At 40.4% G+C, this 22,636-nt stretch overlaps 1 protein-coding gene across 2 annotated transcripts in view; it reads left to right on the top strand.

The window, feature by feature from the left end:
• The window catches only part of PGS1 (phosphatidylglycerophosphate synthase 1), a 398,675-nt gene that overhangs the window by 219,139 nt on the left and 156,900 nt on the right, over positions 1-22,636 (top strand). For both annotated transcript variants that reach the window (XM_053706226.1, XM_053706217.1), the window contains 3 exons: positions 16,005-16,092; positions 16,316-16,505; positions 16,772-16,950. In XM_053706226.1, coding sequence (XP_053562201.1) covers positions 16,005-16,092; positions 16,316-16,505; positions 16,772-16,950 — 457 coding nt within the window. The remainder of the gene's footprint in view (positions 1-16,004; positions 16,093-16,315; positions 16,506-16,771; positions 16,951-22,636) is intronic.

Raw genomic sequence — 22,636 nt, forward strand, 5'->3', positions numbered from 1 at the left:
GGAGGCGGATTTCTTGAGTCGCCAGACTTTTCATCCGGGGGAGTGGGAACTTCATCCGGAGGTCTTTGCCCAAATACTTCGACGTTGGGGCAAACCACAGATAGATCTCATGGCGTCTCGCCAGAACGCCAAGCTTCCTCACTACGGGTCCAGATCCAGGGATCCGGGAGCGGTTCTGATAGATGCTTTGACAGCACCTTGGAACTTCGGGATGGCTTATGTGTTTCCACCCTTCCCGCTGCTTCCTCGATTGATTGCCAAAATCAAACAGGAGAGAGCATCAGTGATTCTAATAGCACCTGCATGGCCACGCAGGACTTGGTATGCAGATCTAGTGGACATGTCATCCTGTCCGCCTTGGTCTCTACCTCTAAGACAGGACCTTCTGATACAGGGTCCGTTCAAACATCAAAATCTAACTTCTCTGAAGCTGACTGCTTGGAAATTGAACGCTTGATTTTATCAAAACGTGGTTTTTCTGAGTCGGTTATTGATACCCTGATACAGGCTAGGAAGCCTGTTACCAGAAAGATTTACCATAAAATATGGCGTAAATACCTATACTGGTGTGAATCCAAACGTTACTCCTGGAGTAAGGTTAGGATCTCTAGGATCTTGTCCTTTCTACAAGAAGGCTTAGAAAAGGGTTTATCGGCTAGTTCATTAAAGGGACAGATTTCAGCTCTGTCCATCTTGTTACACAGGCGTCTGTCAGAAAATCCAGACGTCCAGGCCTTTTGTCAGGCTTTAGCTAGGATCAAGCCTGTGTTTAAAGCTGTTGCTCCACCATGGAGTTTAAACTTAGTTCTTAACGTTTTACAGGGTGTTCCGTTTGAACCCCTTCATTCCATTGATATAAAATTGTTATCTTGGAAAGTTCTGTTTTTAATGGCTATTTCCTCGGCTCGAAGAGTCTCTGAGTTATCAGCATTACATTGTGATTCTCCTTATCTGATTTTTCACTCAGACAAGGTAGTTCTGCGTACTAAACCTGGGTTCTTACCTAAGGTAGTTACTAACAGGAATATCAATCAAGAGATTGTTGTTCCATCCTTGTGTCCAAATCCTTCTTCAAAGAAGGAACGTCTTCTACACAATCTGGATGTAGTTCGTGCCCTCAAGTTCTACTTGCAGGCAACTAAAGATTTTCGTCAAACTTCTTCCCTGTTTGTCGTTTATTCTGGACAGAGGAGAGGTCAAAAAGCTTCTGCTACCTCTCTCTCTTTTTGGCTTCGTAGCATAATACGTTTAGCCTATGAGACTGCTGGACAGCAGCCTCCTGAAAGAATTACAGCCCACTCCACTAGAGCTGTGGCTTCCACTTGGGCCTTTAAGAATGAGGCCTCTGTTGAACAGATTTGCAAGGCTGCAACTTGGTCTTCGCTTCATACTTTTTCCAAATTTTACAAATTTGATACTTTTGCTTCTTCGGAGGCTATTTTTGGGAGAAAGGTTCTTCAGGCAGTGGTTCCTTCTGTATAATGAGCCTGCCTATCCCTCCCGTCATCCGTGTACTTTTGCTTTGGTATTGGTATCCCAGAAGTAATGATGACCCGTGGACTGATCACACATAACAGAAGAAAACATAATTTATGCTTACCTGATAAATTCCTTTCTTCTGTTGTGTGATCAGTCCACGGCCCGCCCTGTTTTTAAGGCAGGTACATATTTTTTAAATTATACTCCAGTCACCACTTCACCCTTGGTTACTCCTTTCTCGTTGATTCTTGGTCGAATGACTGGGACTGACGTAGAGGGGAGGAGCTATATGCAGCTCTGCTGGGTGAATCCTCTTGCATTTCCTGTTGGGGAGGAGTTATATCCCAGAAGTAATGATGACCCGTGGACTGATCACACAACAGAAGAAAGGAATTTATCAGGTAAGCATAAATTATGTTTTTCTTTGGCTCAAGGGTATTATTCGTTTGGCATATGAGACTGCTGGACAGCAACCTCCTGAGAGAATCACTGCTCATTACACAAGGTCTGTTTCTTCTTCCTGGGCTTTCAAAAATGAAGCTTCGGTGGAACAGATTTGCAAGGCTGCAACTTGGTCTTCTCTGCATACTTTTTCTAAATTTGATACTTTTGCTTTGGCTGAGGCTTCTTTTGGGAGAAAGGTTCTTCAAGCGGTGGTGCCTTCTGTTTAGGTTACCTGTCTTGTCCCTCCCTTATCATCTGTGTCCTCTAGCTTGGGTATTGATTCCCAAGAGTAATTGATGTTGATCCGTGGACTCACCGTGTCATTAGAAAGAAAACAAAATTTATGCTTACCTGATAAATTTATTTATTTCTTGAAACGGCGAGTTCACGGCCCGCCCTGTTTATAAACCTCAGACACCTCTGCAACTTGTGTTATTTCCTTTCTCTCCTTTCCCTTAGTCGAATGACTGGGGTTTGTGGGAAGGGAAGTGATACTTAACAGCTTTGCTGTGGTGCTCTTTGCCTCCTCCTGCTGGCCAGGAGTGATATTCCCAACAGTAATTGATGATGATCAGTGGACTCACCGTGTCAAGAAATAAATAATTTTATCAGGTAAGCATAAATTTAGTTTTCTTTCATGGTGTTGAAAGTCCACAAGCCATTACACGTGGCATTCAACTCCTGACTATTATGAATAGGCAAATATACCCATTACACTGCAAGCTTTTAATATCCAATCCCTCTTTGCATATCTCAGTCTAAATTATATAGAAGAAAAGGAAACAGAAAATAAGGAAAAGACACAGTACGGTTAATTAGGCATAAACTAGAACTGCTGCTAATTGAAATTATAAATATGGTCAGATCTTGTGGACTTTCACCACCATGAAAGAAATTAATTTATCTGGTAAACATAAATTTAGTTTTTTTTAGAGAAGGTGTTGAGGGTCCATGAGTCGTCATACATGGGATCCAAAACCAAGCTGTGAAGTCCACAAGAAAAGTAGTGGGGGGAAAAGGCAGGCACTTATGTACCAAACACTGCGGCCTGTGGGACTTTCTTGCCAAAAAATCACCTGAGAAGAGGTAAAAACAAAATGATAGGACTTAGAGGAAAAAGTGTTAAAAAAGACCAGGTTGATGCTTTGCAAATCGGTTCCATAGATGCCTCTTTCCTAAATGCCTAAGACATTGGGGTCCATTTATTAAGCAGCGGATGTTGCTTCGGACCCCCATCATTTCAGGTCTGCTGCTCCTTAAAGGGACATGAAATCCAAAATTGTTCTTTCAATTCAAGAACATACAATTTAACAACTTTCCAGTTTACTTCTATTATTAAATTTTCTTCATTCTCTTGGTATCATTTGTTGAAGGAGCAGCAATGCACTATTTTTTTCTAATTGAACACTTAGTTAAGCCAATGACAATCGGTATACATATGAAGTCACCAATCAGCAGCTAGATCCTAGGTTCTTTGCTGCTCCTGATAACAAGAGAAGGAAGAAAATTAAATAATAAAAGTAAATCGGAAAGTTGTTTAAAATTGCATGCTTTTTCTGAATCATGAAAGAAAACATTTTGGTTTCATGTCCCTTTAACTTCTCAGATCGGGATGATTGACGGCCCCTGGTAGCGGTCGATTAACCACCAGTGAGCAGTTGGCAGCATTGCACAAGCATTTCACCAGAAATGCTTGTGCAATGTTAAATACCGACAGCATATTCTGTCGGCATTTAGCGAGGTCGAGCAGAGATGATTCTCTACAGCAAATCATGTCCGCTCGACCTTTGTTAAATCTATCCCATGGCATCTACTGCTCATTCCACTCAATTAAAGTAATTTGTGGAAACTTATGAGAAAAGTTCTTAAGCCCAGAAGCTAGGGTAACAGCTGTCACATTTTGACCCTGATGTGGACCTGATAAATTAATAAAGTAGTAGATTGTTTAAAGGTTCTTGTGGCTAGATATATGCAAAAAAAATTTCCTTTAGAACTCTTTGAGTTGGAGTACAAGGAAGGAACTACAATCTTTTCATTTGAAATTTTCTAAAGATATTACCTTAGGGAGAAACACTGTATAAAGCGCAAAGAACAATAAAAAAAATAAGATAAGGAACTTCGCAAGAGAAAACGGACAATTCTAAAACTCTACTAGCAGAAGAAACTGCTAAAAGGAATAATACAATGCAAAAGTTGAATATCTATATGATGCATGGGTTTAAAAGGAAAAACCTGTAAAATCCTTTATACCAAATGAAGGTTCCAAGGAGAAGAAATTGGATTAAATACAGGCTTAAAGGGACAGTCTAGTCAAAACTAAACTTTTATGATTCAGATAGGGCATGAAATTTTAACTTTCCAATTTTATTTTTATCATCAAATTTGTTTTGTTGTTTTGGTATTCTTTGTTAAAAGCCAAACCTAGGTAGGCTTATATGCTAATGTCTAAGCCCTTGAATGCCACCTCTTAGTGCATTTTGACAGTTTTTCACAGCTAAACAGTTCTAGTTCATGTGTGCCATATAGAGAACACTGTGCTCACTCCTGTGGAGTTATTTAGGAGTTTGCACTGATTGGCTAAAATTCATGTCTGTCAAAAGAACTGAAATAAGCTACATTTTGACACCAATCAGCAAGCGCTACCCAGGTTCTGAATAAAAAATTGGCCGGCTCCTAAACTTACATTCTTGCTTTTTCAAATAAAAATACTAATAGAACAAAGAAAAATTGATAATAGGAGTAAATTAGAAAGTTGCTTAAAATTGCATGTTCTATCTATAAAAGTTTAAGTTTGACTAGACTATCCCTTTAAGTCCTAATGTGACGATCAAGATCCACATTTAGGGCCAATTTATAATGGGAAGGGTTTGGGTCTCAGTTCTAAATTATGGGGGTAAATAGGTAAGTATAGTGTGCATGCAGATAATTTCAGGTCAAGTTAACTATCTCTGGTTGGGGACCAGATAGGAATCTTTTAAATTTTCACAGATATAAGTCCTCTATGGTAGCGTTCTACTGTAAAAAATTTGAGTTTGAGATTTCACTGGTTACAAAGCTAAGGCTAGTAGAAATATAGGGAAAAGCCTATTTTTCATATGTTTTGAGAAATAAACAGATGTAATATAAGCATAGATATACAAACACAAAAAAAACCCCATAGGAAAAAGGCCTCAATTAGCATCTTTGCCAAACATCAAGTAATATCATGCGCATGAATATATTAACATTAAGCCATAACGTTCAGCAAAACAAAATACAATAAATCTGCTTTTACAATTTTGTTATGCATTGTTTCTCATCCTACAAATCTTAGTAAACAAATCATAAAGAACAATAGTTGCTATTATAAGCTCTCATGCGCTTAAAGCCATGGTACATAGATACCTTAATAAGCACATTGAACTAGGCCAATTATGTCCCTAGAGAATGTTGTACACAGCAACTGTAGGTGCCCTTAAAACAGTGCATACTAAATGCAATTATTACATCTAAATAATATTAGGAAGACAAATGAAAAATAAATAAAATGTGAGCATAACAAATAATCAAACATAATTTCTGTAAAAAACTGTTTTTATTATCAATGAGGTCTAAAATGTTACTACATATTGTATTGGCAACAGTGAAGCATGATCTTTCATGTTGGTACAGACACAAACCTGACATTAGGACAGGAAGACTTGTCTCTACTCTATAAGTACATTTTGAGAAATGAACAGTTTTATAGGTCAAGCAACCTATTTTGGACCACTAGAGACAGATTGACCCAAAAGGGAAAGAGCTAAAATGTGACCTTTCAAAGAGCTTGTAGAATATATTTATCTAACCAGTTTATTAAAAAAAAAACTGAAGGATTCTTAGAATTCTAAGAGTGCCAACAAAATTCCATATTATTACACCAAGAAAGAAAAACTTTTCAGACTTTGTGGTAATTTTTTCTAGTAACAAGATTTGTTGGTCAGATCAAAGTTTCCAATACTGCATCTGAGAAACCTCTGTTTTTAAAAGTACACACTCAAGTTTAAATGGATCTAATCCATTAAACTGAGAACCTTGAGATTTTGATGGAAAAATGGACCTTGCAACAAGAGTAGTTGTCCAAGAAAGAAATCTAGACTAGATGTGCATACAAAGTTCTGCTAGAATTACTGATGAAGAAGAATAACAGTTTAAGGAAAAATGTGTGCTAACCTGCTAGACTAAAAGAAAAACGTATACTGCTAGAGCATCCACAATGTCTGCTTGTGGATCCCTGGATCTGGCATAGAATCTGGGAAGCTTGTGTTTTGGGAGGAAAGGCTTAAGGTCCTATGACTGTAAAACCCTATAGCCTTACAATTTGATTGAAAACCTCCTGATGTATAGACCATACTTTGGAATGAAGATGGTCAACTGAGGTAATTCTGCCTTCTATTTGTTCACCTTTGGAATGTTAATAGCAGAAATTGTACAGTGATTTCCGCTCAAGACAAATTTTGAGAAACCCATTTCTTTCATAAGGTTGTGAGAGTCCACAAGATTGAATTCCCGCCACTAGGACGTGGCAAAGATACCCCAAAAAGCGAGTTTTTAAACCCTCCGACCTCCCTGTACAGCTCATCGTTATTCTTTGCCTTCCAGGAGTAGGTGAAGATTAGGTTTGTTCCAGAATCTACATTGATAGGGGTTCTCAGACCTATGTGAGACCCGTTACCCCCATCAAGTAATTTTCAGGACTTGGACAAAGGGGCTATGGAGTACTGGGTAGTGACACAGTATTTCCTTCCATAAGGCAGAGAGAGTCCACAACTTAATTCCTTACTGTTGGGAAATACAACACTTGGCCACCAGGAGGAGGCAAAGACACCCCAGCCAAAGGCTTAGATTTCCCTCCCACTTTCCCTATCCCCCAGTCATTCTTTGCCTTTCGTCACTATAGGAAGTGGCAGAAGATTTGGATAGTCCTGTAGTGGGTATGTTCCCTTCAAGAAAGGACTGAAGTTTTAAGTAATCATGTCAACCTCTCAGTGAGAGTATTGATGAAAGTTAGAGTCTGGAGATGCAGGGAAAGTTTTTCTGTGAACCCATCCAGACTGTCGCCTAACAACTCCTGAGCAATCAGTGTTGACGAGTTTCACTGCTTGCTGTTACACACTCAAGTCCATGTCAGAAGCGTCGCTGCAAGACTGTCACACTTAAAAGGCTGTTCCTGTTCCACAGCATGGATCCTGGAGGGTAAAACCGTTTTTTATATACATTTTTTACAGGGTCACAGTGTGGCTCCTTTATGCCTCGATAGGATCAAGGGTTAATATCTCCTGCAGGGAGATTATTTGAACAGTTTGGGGTTATTTATAACTGCTTTAATGTGAGTTTTTTTGGGCTCATAGACTGTGTGCTTTTGGCTTGGAACAAACAGGTTTCACTTTTGTTTTTGAATGTTGCGCAGCTCATAATAGCTTAGCGCCTTTTTCATAGCAGGGGAAGTCTTGTCCTACGCTCCACGTGACTGGGTGCAGTCTTTTCCTTTTAGATCCTGCTGCGGACATCACTACTAAGGAGAGTGTTTTCACTGTTAGCTGTCTGGGTCTAGGAAGTGGTGAGTGCCACAGCCATTGGGATTATAAAGGTGCCGTTTTTTGAATAAAAATGTTTACATTTTGATGATCCTTCTGTGGGTATATACAAAGCTATGGAGGACTCTGATACTACATTAGAAGATTCTGCTCCTTCTATACTGATTAATAATTTCTGTTTATATTGTGAGGAGGCTGTGGTTTGCCCGCCTGCTCAATTTTGTTCCATTTGCCTAAGCACTGTTCTAAAGTCTAAGAAGGTAGACAAGCCTGCTAATACTCATAGTGCCATTAGCCCTTCTGAGCTGTCTACCTCTCAGGAATCTGTGTCCTGAGAGATTACTACAGTTTCTACACTACCTGCTCCACATGCAGTTCCCCGTGGCTCAACTAATCCTCCATCTGGAGGGGGCTTTTTTTCCGGCGGACTTTACCGCGAAGTTACAATCGGCGGAGTCTGTGGCCCTGAGTGCCTTACTTTGCTCTAGCAAACGTAAGAGAAAGGTTAAAATAGTTCTCCTGACCTCAAGTTATCTAAATATTTGTCGGATCTAGCTACTATGTCACAGCTATCTGAGGATGAATTAACCTCTGTAGCTTCAGAGGGTGAACTTTCTGAGTCGAAGACTTCAGTTTCTAAACCTCCTTCAGCGGAGGAACCCTCCTTTAGATTTAAAATTGAGCATCTGCGTTTTTTTATTAAAGAGGTTCTGTCTATGCTAGAGATTCCAGAGGCTATACTACCTGAGTAACCTAAGATCCCTAAATTAGACAGGGTTTAGCAAGACCGGAAGGTCCCTCTGACTTTTCCTGTGCCAGTTAAGATATTATTAGTAACTAATGGGAAAGAATAGGAACTTTTAATCTACTTTTAAAATATTATTCCTGGTCCCTGACTCTCAATTAGATTTGTGGGGTTCCATTGTGGATGGCGCTATTTCTACGCTGGCTAAGTGTACTACTATCCCTCTGGAGGATAGTTCTTCTTTTAGAGAGCCTATGGATCAGAAAATATAAACTTTTCTGAGGAAGCTGTTTCAATATACAGGGTTTTTATTTCAACCAGCGGCAGTTGTAGCCGCGGTTGCTGGAGCAGCTACCTACTGGTGCGACTCTCTGTCGGAACTCATTGAGGTGGAGACTCCCCTCTAGGATATTCAGGAGAGAATTAAGGCTCTGAGAATTGCCAACTCTTTCATCTTTGACGCGAGTATGCAGATTATTTGCCTAAATGCAAAGGCTTCTGGCTTTGCAGTCCTAGCCCGCCAGGCTCTCTGATTGAAGTCTCGGTCTGCGGATATGACTTCTAAATCTAGACTCCTTTCTCTTTCTTTCAAGGGGAAAATTTTATTTGGTCCAGGGTTGAACTCCATTATTTCTATGGTTACCGGTGGGAAAGGTGCTTTCCTACCGCAGGATAAGAAGAATAGACCTTAGGGACGGCAATTGTCTCATTTTCGTTCCTACAAATCACAACAGCAATCCTTATCCAAGTCCGAGCAGCCCAAGAGTACTTGAAAGCCGGCTCAGTCCTGGAATAAGTCCAAACAGACTAAGAAGCCCACCGAGATCTGATCAAGTAGGGGGCAGACTGTCTCTTCTTTCAGACACTTGGTTCCAGGATGTACAGGATCCTTGGGTCCTGGAGGTTGTATCTCAAGGATACAGGATAGGATTCAAGTCTTATCCGCCCAGGGGCAGATTCCTAGTCTCCAGTCTGTCTACAAGACCAGAAAAGAAGGCTGCCTTCTTAGGTTGCGTATGGGATCTCTCCTCTCTAGGAGTAATTGTCCCGGTACCTACAGCAGAAAGAGGTTTGGGGTTTTATTGAAACCTTTTCGTGGTTCCAAAAAAGGAGGGAACTTTTCGTCCAATTCTTGACTTAAAGTAACTAAACAAGTTTCTGAGTGTTCCCTCTTTCAAGATGGAGACAATACGGTCAGTTTATCCTCTGGTTCAAGAAGTACAGTTTATGACCACCATAGGCCTGAAGGATGCATACCTTCACGTTCAGATTCACAGGGAACATTTTCAGTTCCTGAGGTTTGCCTTTCTGGACCAGCACTTCCAGTTCATAGCACTTCCGTTTGGCCTAGCTACTGCTCCAATGATATTTTCTAAGGTTCTGGGGGCTTTTCTAGCTGTTACCAGAACACAAGGTATTGCAGTAGCGCCTTACCTAGACGATATCTTGGTGCAGACACCACCTTTTCGTCTAGTGGAAGAACATTCTCAGTCTTCTTTGATCACATGGATGGAAGATAAACTTGGAAAAGAGTTCTCTTATTCCAAGTACAAGGGTGAATTTCCTGGGGACTATAATAGATTACATATCTATGAGAATATTCCTCACAGATTAGAGACGTGGCAAGCTAACTACTGCATGTCTTGCCCTCCAGGCCTCCTTGAGACCCTCAGTGGCTCAGTGTATGGATGTGATCGGACTTATGGTGTCCTGTATGGACATCATTCCTTTTGCCAGATTCCATCTCAGACCCTTACAACTTTGCATGCTGAGACAATGGAACGGCGACCATTCAGATCTGCCTCAACAGATTGTGCTGGACAACTTGTCGAGAGAATCACTCTCTTGGTGGCTCTTTCCAGATCATCTGTCCCAAGGCACCTTCTTGGGAGATTGTGACTACGGACGCAAGCCTTTCTGGCTGTGGAGCCGTTTGGGGTGCCAAGAAGGCACAAGGGCTGTGGACTCAGGAGGAGTCCTCCCTTCCGATCAATATACTGGCAATCCGGGCAATCTTCAATGTCTTGAGGGCTTGGCCCCTTCTGGGTTCGTCCCAGTTTATCAGATTCCAATTGGACAATATATCCTCGGTTGCCTACATCAACCATCAGGGGGGAACGAGAAGTTCCTTGGCGATTTATAGAAGTATCTCATATACTAGAGTGGGCGGAGACTTACAGATGTACGCTGTCAGCGATCCACACTCCGGGTGTGGACAACTGGGAAGCAGACTTCCTCAGCAGGCAATCTTTTCACCCAGGGGAATGGTCTGTCCACCCGGAGGTGTTAGCAGAGATATGCAGCGAGTGGGGGACGCCGGAGATAGATCTCATGTCATCCCGCCTCAATACCAAGCTACCCAGGTACGGGTCGAGGGATCCTCAGGCGTAATTGATAGATGCCCTATCAGTACCATGGAGGTTCAGACTCGTATATCTTCTTTCTCCACTACCGCTTCTCCATCGCGTAGTGGCTTGCATCAAGCATGAGCGAGCATCAGTGATTCTGATTGTCCCATCGTGGCCGTGAAGGACGTGGTTTGTGGATCTGGTGAGGATGTCCTTATCTCCTCAGTGGAGATTACCTTGTCGCAGAGATCTGCTGATGCAGGGCCCCTTTGTTCATCAAAATCTAGATTCTCTGAGGCTGACTGTGTGGAGATTGAACTCGTAGTCTTAGCAAAGAGAGGGTTCTCTGAGAGTGTTATCGACACTCTGATTCAAGCTTGTAAGCCAGTTACTCGTCATATCTGCCATAAAGTGTTGAGAAGATAGAAGAATATTTCAGACTAAATAACACAACTGAGGTAGACTCACAACACGTATGGGAGGCCCATAAATGCGTGATTATAGGGGAATTTATAGCATTAGGAGCAGCCAAAAAAAAAGAACAGATCACTGTTGGAAGACCTAAATAAACTACAAGAAATACACAATTCCCCAAAAATCACTCCCTGGTGGGTAGTATAGAGCATAAAAGGAGTCAATTAAGTATATACTTAAGAACAGAAGCAAAAAGAAAAGCTCTGTTCCTTTAAAAAAAAATATATATATATATATATATTATGAAGGTGCTAACAAAGCAATGGAAAAATCCTGGCTAGGCAACTAAAGCAGAAAAGTAATAAACGTTATATTATGAACATTACATATATGAAGGGTAATAAGTGGTCTTCCTTCAGAGACATAGCAGACAAATTTAAAATATACTATTAACAGTTATATAACTTAGACCGGAACTCACCACCCTCTAACTCAACCGAAACTCTCAATTAACTCTCCGAATTAAACCTTCCCTCCCTCACCACAGAGCAAAAAAATGATTTGGACTCCCCATTTACTCTTAAAGAACTCCAACTTGCCATTTCCTCTTTCCCCTCTGGTAAAGCCCCAGGATAAGACGGGTTTGGAAATGTATACTTTTCCAAATTTAGCAATATCCTAGCCCCTCATCTCTTAACCTACTTCCAAGATGTAGACAACAGTAAATCCTTTCCCTCCTCTGTCCTCCAAGCCCATATAACAGAAATCCCTAAGCCAAAAAAGCCCACAAAGAAAATTCCTAACTACCGTCCAATTTCATTGTTGAACTCGGATGTCAAAATATTATCGAAAATAATAGCAAATAGGCTTAATTTAATTCTCCCACAAATAATTCACCAAGATTAAGTGTGCTTGGTTCCTAATAGGGAAGCAAAAGATAATACTGTGCGTTATCTCCATCTAATGTTACTTGCTAGGAAAAAGAGAATACCAACTATATAGCTTTCAACCGATGCCGAAAAGGCATTTGACCGGGTTAGATGGTCATTCCTAAAGTCAACCCTCCAGACATTTGGCATCGGTGATACCATGTTACATAGAATCTTTGCATTTTACGATTCCCCCAGTTCCCTTATATCCCTTAATTGCATCCTTTCTCCCCCTTTTCACATCCCCAATGGAACCAGACAAGGTTGTCCTTTATATCCCCCTTGCTATTTGCTTGCATGCTGGAAACCTTAGCCGCTAAAATCAGAAGGGATTAGGAAATATCAGGAATAACAATTGGTAACCAGGTTTATAAGTTGTCCATGTTCACTGACAATATTTTATTTACTTTAACCAACCCCGAGAAATTAATTCCCCCCTTATTAAAAGAAATAGACCAATTTAATAAACTCACACATTTCTTGATTAACCAAACAAAATCAGAGATTCTTGGAGTTTCGCTCACCCCACACATTGAAAACCAGATAAAAAATAACTGCCCATTTAGATGGTGCAAAGACTCCTTAAAATATTTAGGCGTCTTCTTAGCAGAAGACCTTGATTCTGTATATAGATTAAATTACATTCCTAATAAGACACCTTTTATCACGTGACCTGTCCTCCAGGAATGACAAAAACATTACATGGATGGGTCGTATTAACACCATTAAAATGAAAGCCTTCCCTAGACTCATTTATATTCTACAGACCCTTCCTATCCCTATACCCCCAAGATACACTACACAGGTTCAGCGATTATTTAGCTAATTTATATGGAAAGTAAAACACCCTAGAATCAACAGACTAATCATGATGCGCTCTAAAAACCAAGGTGGATTGGGTTTCCCTGACATAGAAACATACAGAACATCTATATTTCTCCAACGTATCTTGGATTGGAGGATTAATAAAAACCAGAAATGTTGGATTGAATTAGAAGAAAACCTAAACTCGGGGGTAAATTTAGCAACCATATGTTGGCATCCAAATTTTAACAAGTAAACTTATTTTCAACCCCATTACCAGAGAAACAACCCACTTATGGGAAGTAGTGAATAGAAGAAACCCATGCATATCCTCAAGGCCATCCTCATTAACCTCTCAAGTATACAATAGCGAATTTTCTCTAAATAACCTAGGGATACACATTGACCCGAATTCTTCGAATTAGACATAGCTTTACATCAACTAACAAATGATGACGCCATATGCACACAAAATCAACTACAAGAGAGAGGCTTTTCCTGGGCTCACAATTGGTTCACCTATAGTAGAACACATCACTACTTAACAACACACAAACACAATAATAATATGACCCGTCCCCTTACCAATTTAGAGAAACTATATACTTCAAACCCACTTATCAAACACACACTATCCACAATCCATAAACTCATAACCCTCCCCCCACCAGGCAACTTACTGCACTCTATTGAATACTGGGAGAGAGAATTAGGGGTCATTATACTTCCGCAAACAGCCTTCAGTATATTCTGCAATACCAAATCATCCTCAGCCTCTATATTAGAACTTAATTACAAAATACTTCACAGTTGGTACCTCACCCCCAGAAGACTTCACAAACTATACCCTTCATGTAGTAATCAATGCTGGAGATGTGGACATGTAGGAAGTGGGATGGGACACATGTGGTGGTGGTGTTCTCAGATTAATTTATATTGGAGGGATATAGTTAAAGAGATTGAAGAAATATTCCAGATTACTCTCCCCCTAGACCCCCTAATCTGGCTACTTAATAAGCACACTAAACTTCCCTCTAAAAGTTACAAACCCTTATTCAGGATAATGATAAATAGTGCAATAGGTCCTCATTGCAAAGAACTGGAAATCAGATGAAGCCCCTAACCTGACCACGTGGAGACAGAAGGTCACAGACTAAATAGAATTGGAAGAATATAGATTTAATACAAGGGATTATTTTATTGAATCACAAATTATTTGGGAACAATACCTAAAACACCATTCTACAACTAGACTCATCCATACCTAACGTCCTTACCACCCAAGGCAAATATGCTAACTCAAATAGACAATAGCGAGAAATAAACACTCAAAACACACTGGACTATAATGGACACATTATACAAGATGACATACATAATTAATAATGAAACCACTTAATCAACAGGCAAGACACATGCTTAAATTCTACCAGATAAAGGAGACACATCAAATACTTTTGTTTAAATGTTAAAGTTTATTACGAAACTGTAAAAACCGAGAACCTATACAGAACAGATAAAATGTCAAGATCAATACAACATTGTTAAATATATTGTATCATTGTAAAGTATTTTGTACTGTGCAAAGATTCTCAATAAAAAGAAGTTAAAAAAAAAACGAACAAAAAAAAAACTGTAGGGGAGAGGGGGCTTGACAGAGGCAGCAGAAGTAGCTATGTTTATTTTAAAAAGAACAGAAAAAGTATTAAATTATGGAATCTTTATTTTGTTTGTTTGCTTTGGATTTTGTTTTGCATCTCCCCCTGTCAACTGATGTCATAAGACCATGCACAAATAAAGTGTGATTAGTAAAACATGAATGAGGGTTTCTTCTTTCAAAATAGAGATCATCCTACTAGCTGATTATAGATCAGAAGGAGGCATGCCTAATATTCCAACTCACATGGAGTATTTTTAGTTCTTCAGATGCTCTTTTCAGAACAAGCATTTCAATTGGTTGTCTTTCTATTTGGGTTGACTGTTATTCCCTGCATGTTCACAAAGTTCTCGGGAACTCTTTTGGCTGTAATCAGAACTCTTTATTTTTATCTTTATATCTTTATATTAATTATAATAGCGACTTACCTGGAAGATATTTCGTTCAGGCCCTATTTCTGCCATCTGGCATTTCTTACACTCTCCGACTTCTGTCATTCCTTTGCAGTCATGGCTGGATGATCATCGTGTCTAAGAGCTCTTTATGCAATTATACCAGGGTCTGCCTTCTGGGGGTAGCCCTTGGGGACTAATTTCTTCAACCATCTAGAGAAAGAGAGGGTCTACATCCATAATTATTGAGAGTAAAAATATCCTTTTATACTCCTATCTACAGCTGCAGATATTCTGCTTCAAGTAGAGAGCACATTCAGTGCTGTGCAAGCAACAGCAGTTGATATCTAATAGGAAGATAACGACAACCCACAGGAGGCGACTAAGGGACAAGTCCCTGCAATACCAGTTGCAGGCTTGTGACCAACTCCCAACAGGAGAATTACTCTCACTACCCAGTACGCCATACTGCACACTGGCCTATTTCCAGCTCAAATAGGTCTTAGAACTCCTGTCAACAAAGAATCTGGAGCACATCTATTCATCACCTTCTCCTGTGGAGGCAAAGATAAGACTGATATATGCAGAAAGGTGGGTGGGATTAAAAGCTCTTAGTGTATTGGGTATCTTTGCCTTCTTCTAGTGGCCAGGAATTAAATCCCAGGTGTAATGACTTGTGGACTCTCACCGCCTTATAAAAGAAATCACTTTGTTTTAAAGGGACAGTCAAATCCAAAAAAAAAACTTTCATGATTCAAATAGTGCTTGTAATTTTAAACAACTTTCCAATTTACTAATTTTGCTTTATCTTTGTATTCTTATTTGGAAGCTAATCCTAGGATGTTCATTTGCTTATTTCTTAGACCTTGAAGGCCGCCTCTGCATTTGACAGTTTTTCACCACTAGAGGGTGTTAGTTCATGTGTTTCATATAGATAACATTGAGCTCATGAATGTGAATTTACTGAGGAGTGACAACTGATTGGCTAAAATGCAAGTTTGCCAAAAGAACTGAAATAAGGGGACAGTCTGCAGAGGCTTAGATGCAAGGTAATCAGAGGTAAAACATGTATTATAACTGTGCTGGTTATGCAAAACTGGGGAAGGGGTAATAAAGGGATTATCTATCTTTTAAAACAAAAACAATTCTGGTGTTGACTGTCCCTTTAAGCTTTGTCATGTTCTGGAATTGTAATTTGGGGTAAATTATCTACTATAATCAACCGTTTTCTTGCTAGGTGGATTCCATAGAGAAAAGACTTTGCTCTACAGACTCTTCAGGCCTAAAAGTTTCAATCCTGCTGGACTTCACTAGAGGATCTCGAGGTCAGTTACACTAATTATTAAATGCTTTGATTTCAGTTTCCTCTAATTTTGTAGGAGAGCTATTGTAAGTTAGGAAATCACATTAAATAAATAACTTGGCATTCAAAGTGATATGTAGATTTTTATTCTCAGTGCGTCTATTACAACCAAACTCCTATAAATGTGTAATATATAGTTTGGAAACCCTTTGTGTAATTGTGTCCTTACTTTGTGTCCTACATAGGCAGAAAAAATTCACGAACTATGCTGCTACCTCTGCTGTGCAAATTTCCAGACCAAGTGGAAGTCTCCCTCTTCCATACACCTAACCTGCGAGGCCTTCTGCGCCTCCTAACACCGGAGAGATTTAATGAGACTATTGGTCTCCAGCACATGAAGGTGTATCTGTTTGATGACAACGTGCTCTTGAGTGGGTGAGCATCGTAACCAACATCCAGACCCCATGTCATAGAGCTGACATTCTCTGGTGTCACAGCAAGTGTCATAGACAAAAATCCTTTAAGAAACCACAAAATGTAAGTGGAATAAAATAGTTGAGCAGTAAATAAAAGTACTGTGAAAATTGTTTGACATAGTCTGTTTAATGGCTTCTGAAGGCTTGTTTCTAAATTTGAGTCATAAAAACATTTTCATTCTTTAATTATTTCCCCCCCTTTTTTTTTTTTTTTTAATATATCAGAGCAAACTTGAGTGATTCATATTTCACCAACCGGCAGGACCGTTATGTGCTTCTCCAGAACTGTCCTGAATTAGCAAATTTCTTCAGTGAACTAGTGGAAGCTGTTGGAGATGTTTCTTTGCAGCTGCAACAGGATAACACAGTCCAGCAAAAAAATGGCATGGAACACCCATACCTAGGTGAGTCCCTCGGCTACAATGAATCCTGTAGTGAAGCAGTGTAAAAAACAAAACATAAAAAAAGGATAGTGAAAAAAGTATTAACTATGTTTAGTTGTGACTTTGACATTTCAGTTTGTTGATTGCACTTGTGTGAGAGTGGTAATAATGAATGCATGAAGATTGAAGTCTAGTTGTTTTTTTATCTAGTTAGACTAAGCAATGGTTACAAAAGTTTTGAGCTACATTAATTTTATATCATTTTTGAATGCTCAGTAGAAGCGAATAGCTGATTTTTTTTTTAATGAAGACATGCTCAGTAATGATTTGGCAGCAGAGATTTGCAGAAGTTGTAGTCCCAGATATTGACTAGTGTATGGTGCTGTAGCCTGTGCAGTGAATATTGGCAGCAGTGTCCTGTAGGCCATATACACACACAACACAAACCGTAATAAACTCACACACTCCACAGAATACAATATAAGACAATATATTCTTTCACGTGGAAGTTTAATTTCAAAATGTCCATGCTTTCTGCATTTTCTTTCCTAAGATATGGTGAGTCCACAACGTCATCATTTACTGTTGGGAATATCACTCCTGGCCAGCAGGAGGAGGCAAAGAGCACCACAGCCAAATTGTTAAGTATCACTTCCCTTCCCGCAACCCCCAGTCATTTTCTTTGCTTTCACTTCAAGCAAGTTTTAACCAGTTTAGAAAGCCAGAGTAGGTTTACTCTGTTCTTTCCCCCTTTTTCAAGGAATGGGTCTAGCCGTATTCCATGTTAATCTCTGCAGTAGGGTAGTGGTGGCTTTAAAGCAGTTAGTAACTTGTAAGGTGGGCCTTGCTGCGTTTTCCTAACATGTTTGCTGCCCAAGTACAGAAAGCCAGAGTAGGTTTTACTCTGTTCTTTCTTTTTTATACAGGTCTCTGTGAGGAGTGGCATCCTCTCATACCGTGTAAGCTGTCCTCCTGCCAGACGGCCAGACTGCAGGTAAGTGCCCTTTTATCTTCTAGGTATGGGAGACTGTGCACTTAATGAGGTTTAAAAGACCTTCAACATTTTTCTGGGACATACATATCTTTTATAGGGATATCTTTAGGCAAAGAGCAGGCACTGCTGTGTAAATGGAGACTGGGAATTGTTTCCCCCATATTTTAGTGTTGGCTGTTTATCCTTTTATTTGTTACACTCATGGCTCATAAATTTATTAATATCACCCTGAACTTTCACTGCAGCTGGCAGGGTTCTGCTGCATTGTTGTGTTGTACTCTGTAATGACTGCTAATGGAGGGTGTTTTTTATTTAGTTATTATTTATTTAATAGAGAGAAGTACGTCAAGACTGTCACTGGTTTTTGTACTTTGTGTGAGGGTCAGAAGGCAGGCGCTTTGTTAGAAAATGATCGCTTTGCATGTTACACTTTTGGAACCTCTCATTGAATTTTTTGCTGCCATTAAGGTTTTCGCTTCCTCTTAAGAAACGCTCGCTAGTAATGGCAGCGCATTTTCTCAGACTCCGACATTTTTCTGGTGGCTTTCTCAGAATTCATATCTGGACCGTTTCAGGCACCTCCCTCTTGGTGCATTCCGGTTTGTTGAAGTCGTTAGCATTCAGTTATAGCTACACAGATTGATAATGGTAATTCATGGATAACTTTGCCGTTTTTGTTGTTGATGCTAAAATGTCAGTCAGGTTTACACTCCTCAGTCAGGCTGAGGTGTAACTGCCATTCTTGTTGCTTTAACCTGTATAAGGCTAGACTTGCCTTGGACTGCTGTTCTTAAAGTGAGAGTATTTAGCTATTAAATTGTATACATATACTTTATTGCCCTGTGTTCTTTTGGAAAAGAACTCTGTTGGTTATTACACGCTGGCTTACCTTTAGAAGGCACAAGCAGTGTATGAGAGTTGCTGTTATGTTTCCTTTTTCTCTTGTTAAGTGTATCCAGTCCACGGATCATCCATTACTTATGGGATATTCTCCTTCCCAACAGGAAGTTGCAAGAGGATCACCCACAGCAGAGCTGCTATATAGCTCCTCCCCTAACTGACATATCCAGTCATTCTCTTGCAACCCTCAACAAAGATGGAGGTCGTAAGAGGAGAGTGGTGTTTTATACTTAGTCAGGCATTTTGTCAGGCTTTGGTTAGAATTAAGCCTGTGTTTAAACCTGTTGCTCCCCCATGGAGCTTAAACTTGGTTCTTAAAGTTCTTCAAGGAGTTCCGTTTGAACCCCTTCATTCCATTGATATTAAGCTTTTATCTTGGAAAGTTCTGTTTTTGATGGCTATTTCCTCGGCTCGGAGAGTCTCTGAGCTATCTGCCTTACAATGTGATTCTCCTTATCTGATTTTTCATGCAGATAAGGTAGTTCTGCGTACCAAACCTGGGTTTTTACCTAAGGTGGTTTCTAACAAGAATATCAATCAAGAGATTGTTGTTCCATCATTGTGTCCTAATCCTCCTTCAAAGAAGGAATGTCTTTTACATAATCTGGACGTAGTCCGTGCCTTGAAGTTTTACTTACAAGCTACTAAAGATTTTCGTCAAACATCTTCCCTGTTTGTCGTTTATTCTGGACAGAGGAGAGGTCAAATAGCTTCGGCAACCTCTCTTTCCTTTTGGCTTCGGAGTATTATACGCCTAGCCTATGAGACTGATGGACAGCAGCCCCCTGAAAGAATTACAGCTCATTCTACTAGAGCTGTGGCTTCCACCTGGGCCTTTAAAAATGAGGCCTCTGTTGAACAGATTTGCAAGGCGGCGACTTGGTCTTCGCTTCACACTTTTTCAAAATTTTACAAATTTGATACTTTTGCTTCTTCGGAGGCTGTTTTTGGGAGAAAGGTTCTTCAGGCAGTGGTTCCTTCCGCTTAATCCCTGCCTTGTCCCTCCCATCATCCGTGTACTTTAGCTTTGGTATTGGTATCCCATAAGTAATGGATGATCCGTGGACTGGATACACTTAACAAGAGAAAACATAATTTATGCTTACCTGATAAATTTATTTCTCTTGTAGTGTATCCAGTCCACGGCCCGCCCTGTCATTTTAAGGCAGGTCTAAAATTTAATTAAACTACAGTCACCACTGCACCCTATGGTTTCTCCTTTCTCTGTTTGTTTCGGTCGAATGACTGGATATGGCAGTTAGGGGAGGAGCTATATCGCAGCTCTGCTGTGGGTGATCCTCTTGCAACTTCCTGTTGGGAAGGAGAATATCCCATAAGTAATGGATGATCCGTGGACTGGATACACTACAAGAGAAATAAATTTATCAGGTAAGCATAAATTATGTTTTTGATAGGGTAAACGATATACAATAATAGTTTCAGATGCTTGCACTACTCTCTTGAGGGTAGAGATAGAGCATTGCCTCTGAGCTCATTGTCTCCCAGGATGATGCTGTTTAGGCAGTGCCACAGCTTTCTCCTGTAACGCCCCTAGCCGCTATGGCGTCACATGCAGTGCCCTGCAGTTCCTCGAAATCTCCTGGAGGAGTTATTTGCCTGCAGAATTTACTGCCCGGGCATCTTCTGCGATATCTGTGGCAAGATCGGCTTTTCCTATATCAAAGGGAAATCGCAAGAGGAAAATTAGAGATTCAGATAGTAAGGTTTCTGTACCACCTGCTGCTACACTGGTTGCCCTTCCTCTTAGGTCTGATGAGGAGAATAAGTCGGTAGCCTCTGAGGGTGAAATCTCAGATTGGGACAGTATAATTCCTTCATCTGGTGCTGAAGTAGTATCCTTCAGATTTAAGTTTGAGCACCTTCGTGTATGGTTAAAGGGGGTTTTGGCTACTTTGGAGTGACTCAGATACGTCTGTCGTATTCAACCCTTAAGAATCTAGGAAACTTTTTAAATACTAGGATTCCTCTGTGGAAGTTTATTTTATTTTTTTTACCTGTTCCAGACTGTGCTAGGAGTTTTTTCTCAGGAATAGGAGAAGTCATTGATTCCTTTTTCCCCGTCTCCTGTCTTGGTAAAGATGTTTCCTGTCGCTGTCTCCATTAAATACCATGGTGCACGGTGCCTAAAGTAGTAGTGCATTTCTACTCTGGCTAAGAGAACTACGATTCCTAGAGAGGATAGCTGTTCTTTTCAGGATCAATTTTCTAAACTGGAGGCTTACATGGAAGTTTGTATTGCCACAATCAAGTGTCAAGTGCAGCACCTTATTGGTGCAAGGCCTTGTTTGATTTCAATTTGGCAGGGACTCCTTTGGAGGAGATCTAATACAGAACTCAGGTTCTTAAGCTAACCAATTCTTTTATTTCTGATGCTACCATGCACGTTTTTAATCCGGGAGCAAAGATATCTGGATTTGCTGTGCTAGCCCGCAGGGCGTTGTTGCTATATTCTTGGTCAGTGGATTTTTCCTCTGAGTCCAAGATTCTGGTGCATTCTTTCAAGGGTAAAGACCTTGTTTGGTCATGATTTGACAGGAATATTTCTGATATTACAGGTGGAAATGGGTCTTTTCTTCCACAAGACAAGATGAATAAACCTAAAGTAGTTTGCCCCCAATCCGGGATTGGTTCAAGTGGGGAGCTAAATCTCTCAGATAGCAGTAAGGCATTTTTTAAGTGTGTTTGGGACCTCTCTTCTCTGTGAGTAATAGTTCCCGAAAAAGAGGGAATTTTTGTCCTATAATAGATCTAAAGTGTCTCAAAAAGTTTTCTCAGGGTACTGTCCTTCAAAATGGAAACCAGTGGTTCCATTTTTTCTTTGGTCCATGAGGGTCAGTTCATGGTGACCATAGACCTGGAGGACGCATTATTTCAAGTTCCTGAGTTTTGCCTTCTGCCAAACACTTTCAGTTTGTTGCTCTTCCCTTTGGCATTGCCACGGCTCCCAGAGGGGGCTACCTTGGCAGTGATCAGGTTTCAGGGAATTGCTGTGGTGCCCTTCTTGGACGACATAAGGATTCAGGTGCCATTTTTCAATAAGCAAACTCTCATACAGAGATCTTGTTGTCTTTCCTTCATTCCCACAGATGGGAAGTGAATCTGAAAATGAGTTCCCTTGTTCCAGCTACAGGGGTAGTTTTCTTAGGGACCATATTATTTTCCCTATCTCTGAAAATATTTTTGACAGAGGTCAGAAAATCAAGGATTGTTTCCTCTTGCCTCTCTCTGCACTACTGTTTGGCTCTTCAGTGGCTAAATGTATGGAGGTATTTGGTCTAATGGTTCATTGGACATCATCAATTGCTCGGTTCCATCTGAGAGTCTGCTGTTAAGCATACTCAGATAGTGGAACGGGAATCATGTGGTTCTGTCTTGGAGGATAGATCTAGATCTGTCAACATGAGATTCTTTCCTCTGGTGGTTTTCTCAGGAGCATTTGTCTCGGGACACATGCTTCCGGAGACCTTCCTGAGGAATAGTGACTACGCACGTCAGCCTGTTGGGTTTGTGACTATGGACTTGGGAGGAGTCTGCTCTCCCCATAACCATCTTGGAGTTGAGAGTGATCTACAATGCTCTGATGGTTTGGCCTTGGTTGTCTTATCTGGTTTTTCAGGTTCTAGTTGGATAATTTCATCTTGGTGGTTTACATCAACCACCTGGGAGGAACCTGAAGTTCTTTAGCCATGATTGTCGTGGATTGTTCGGTGGGTGGACGCTCACATTTGTTTTCTATCCACTATTCACATTTCAGGAGTGGATACTGGGAGCAGTCTTCTTGAGCAGTCAGAT

This window comes from Bombina bombina, chromosome 1 (genome assembly GCF_027579735.1).
Source record: "Bombina bombina isolate aBomBom1 chromosome 1, aBomBom1.pri, whole genome shotgun sequence".
Classification (NCBI taxonomy): Eukaryota; Metazoa; Chordata; class Amphibia; order Anura; family Bombinatoridae; genus Bombina; species Bombina bombina.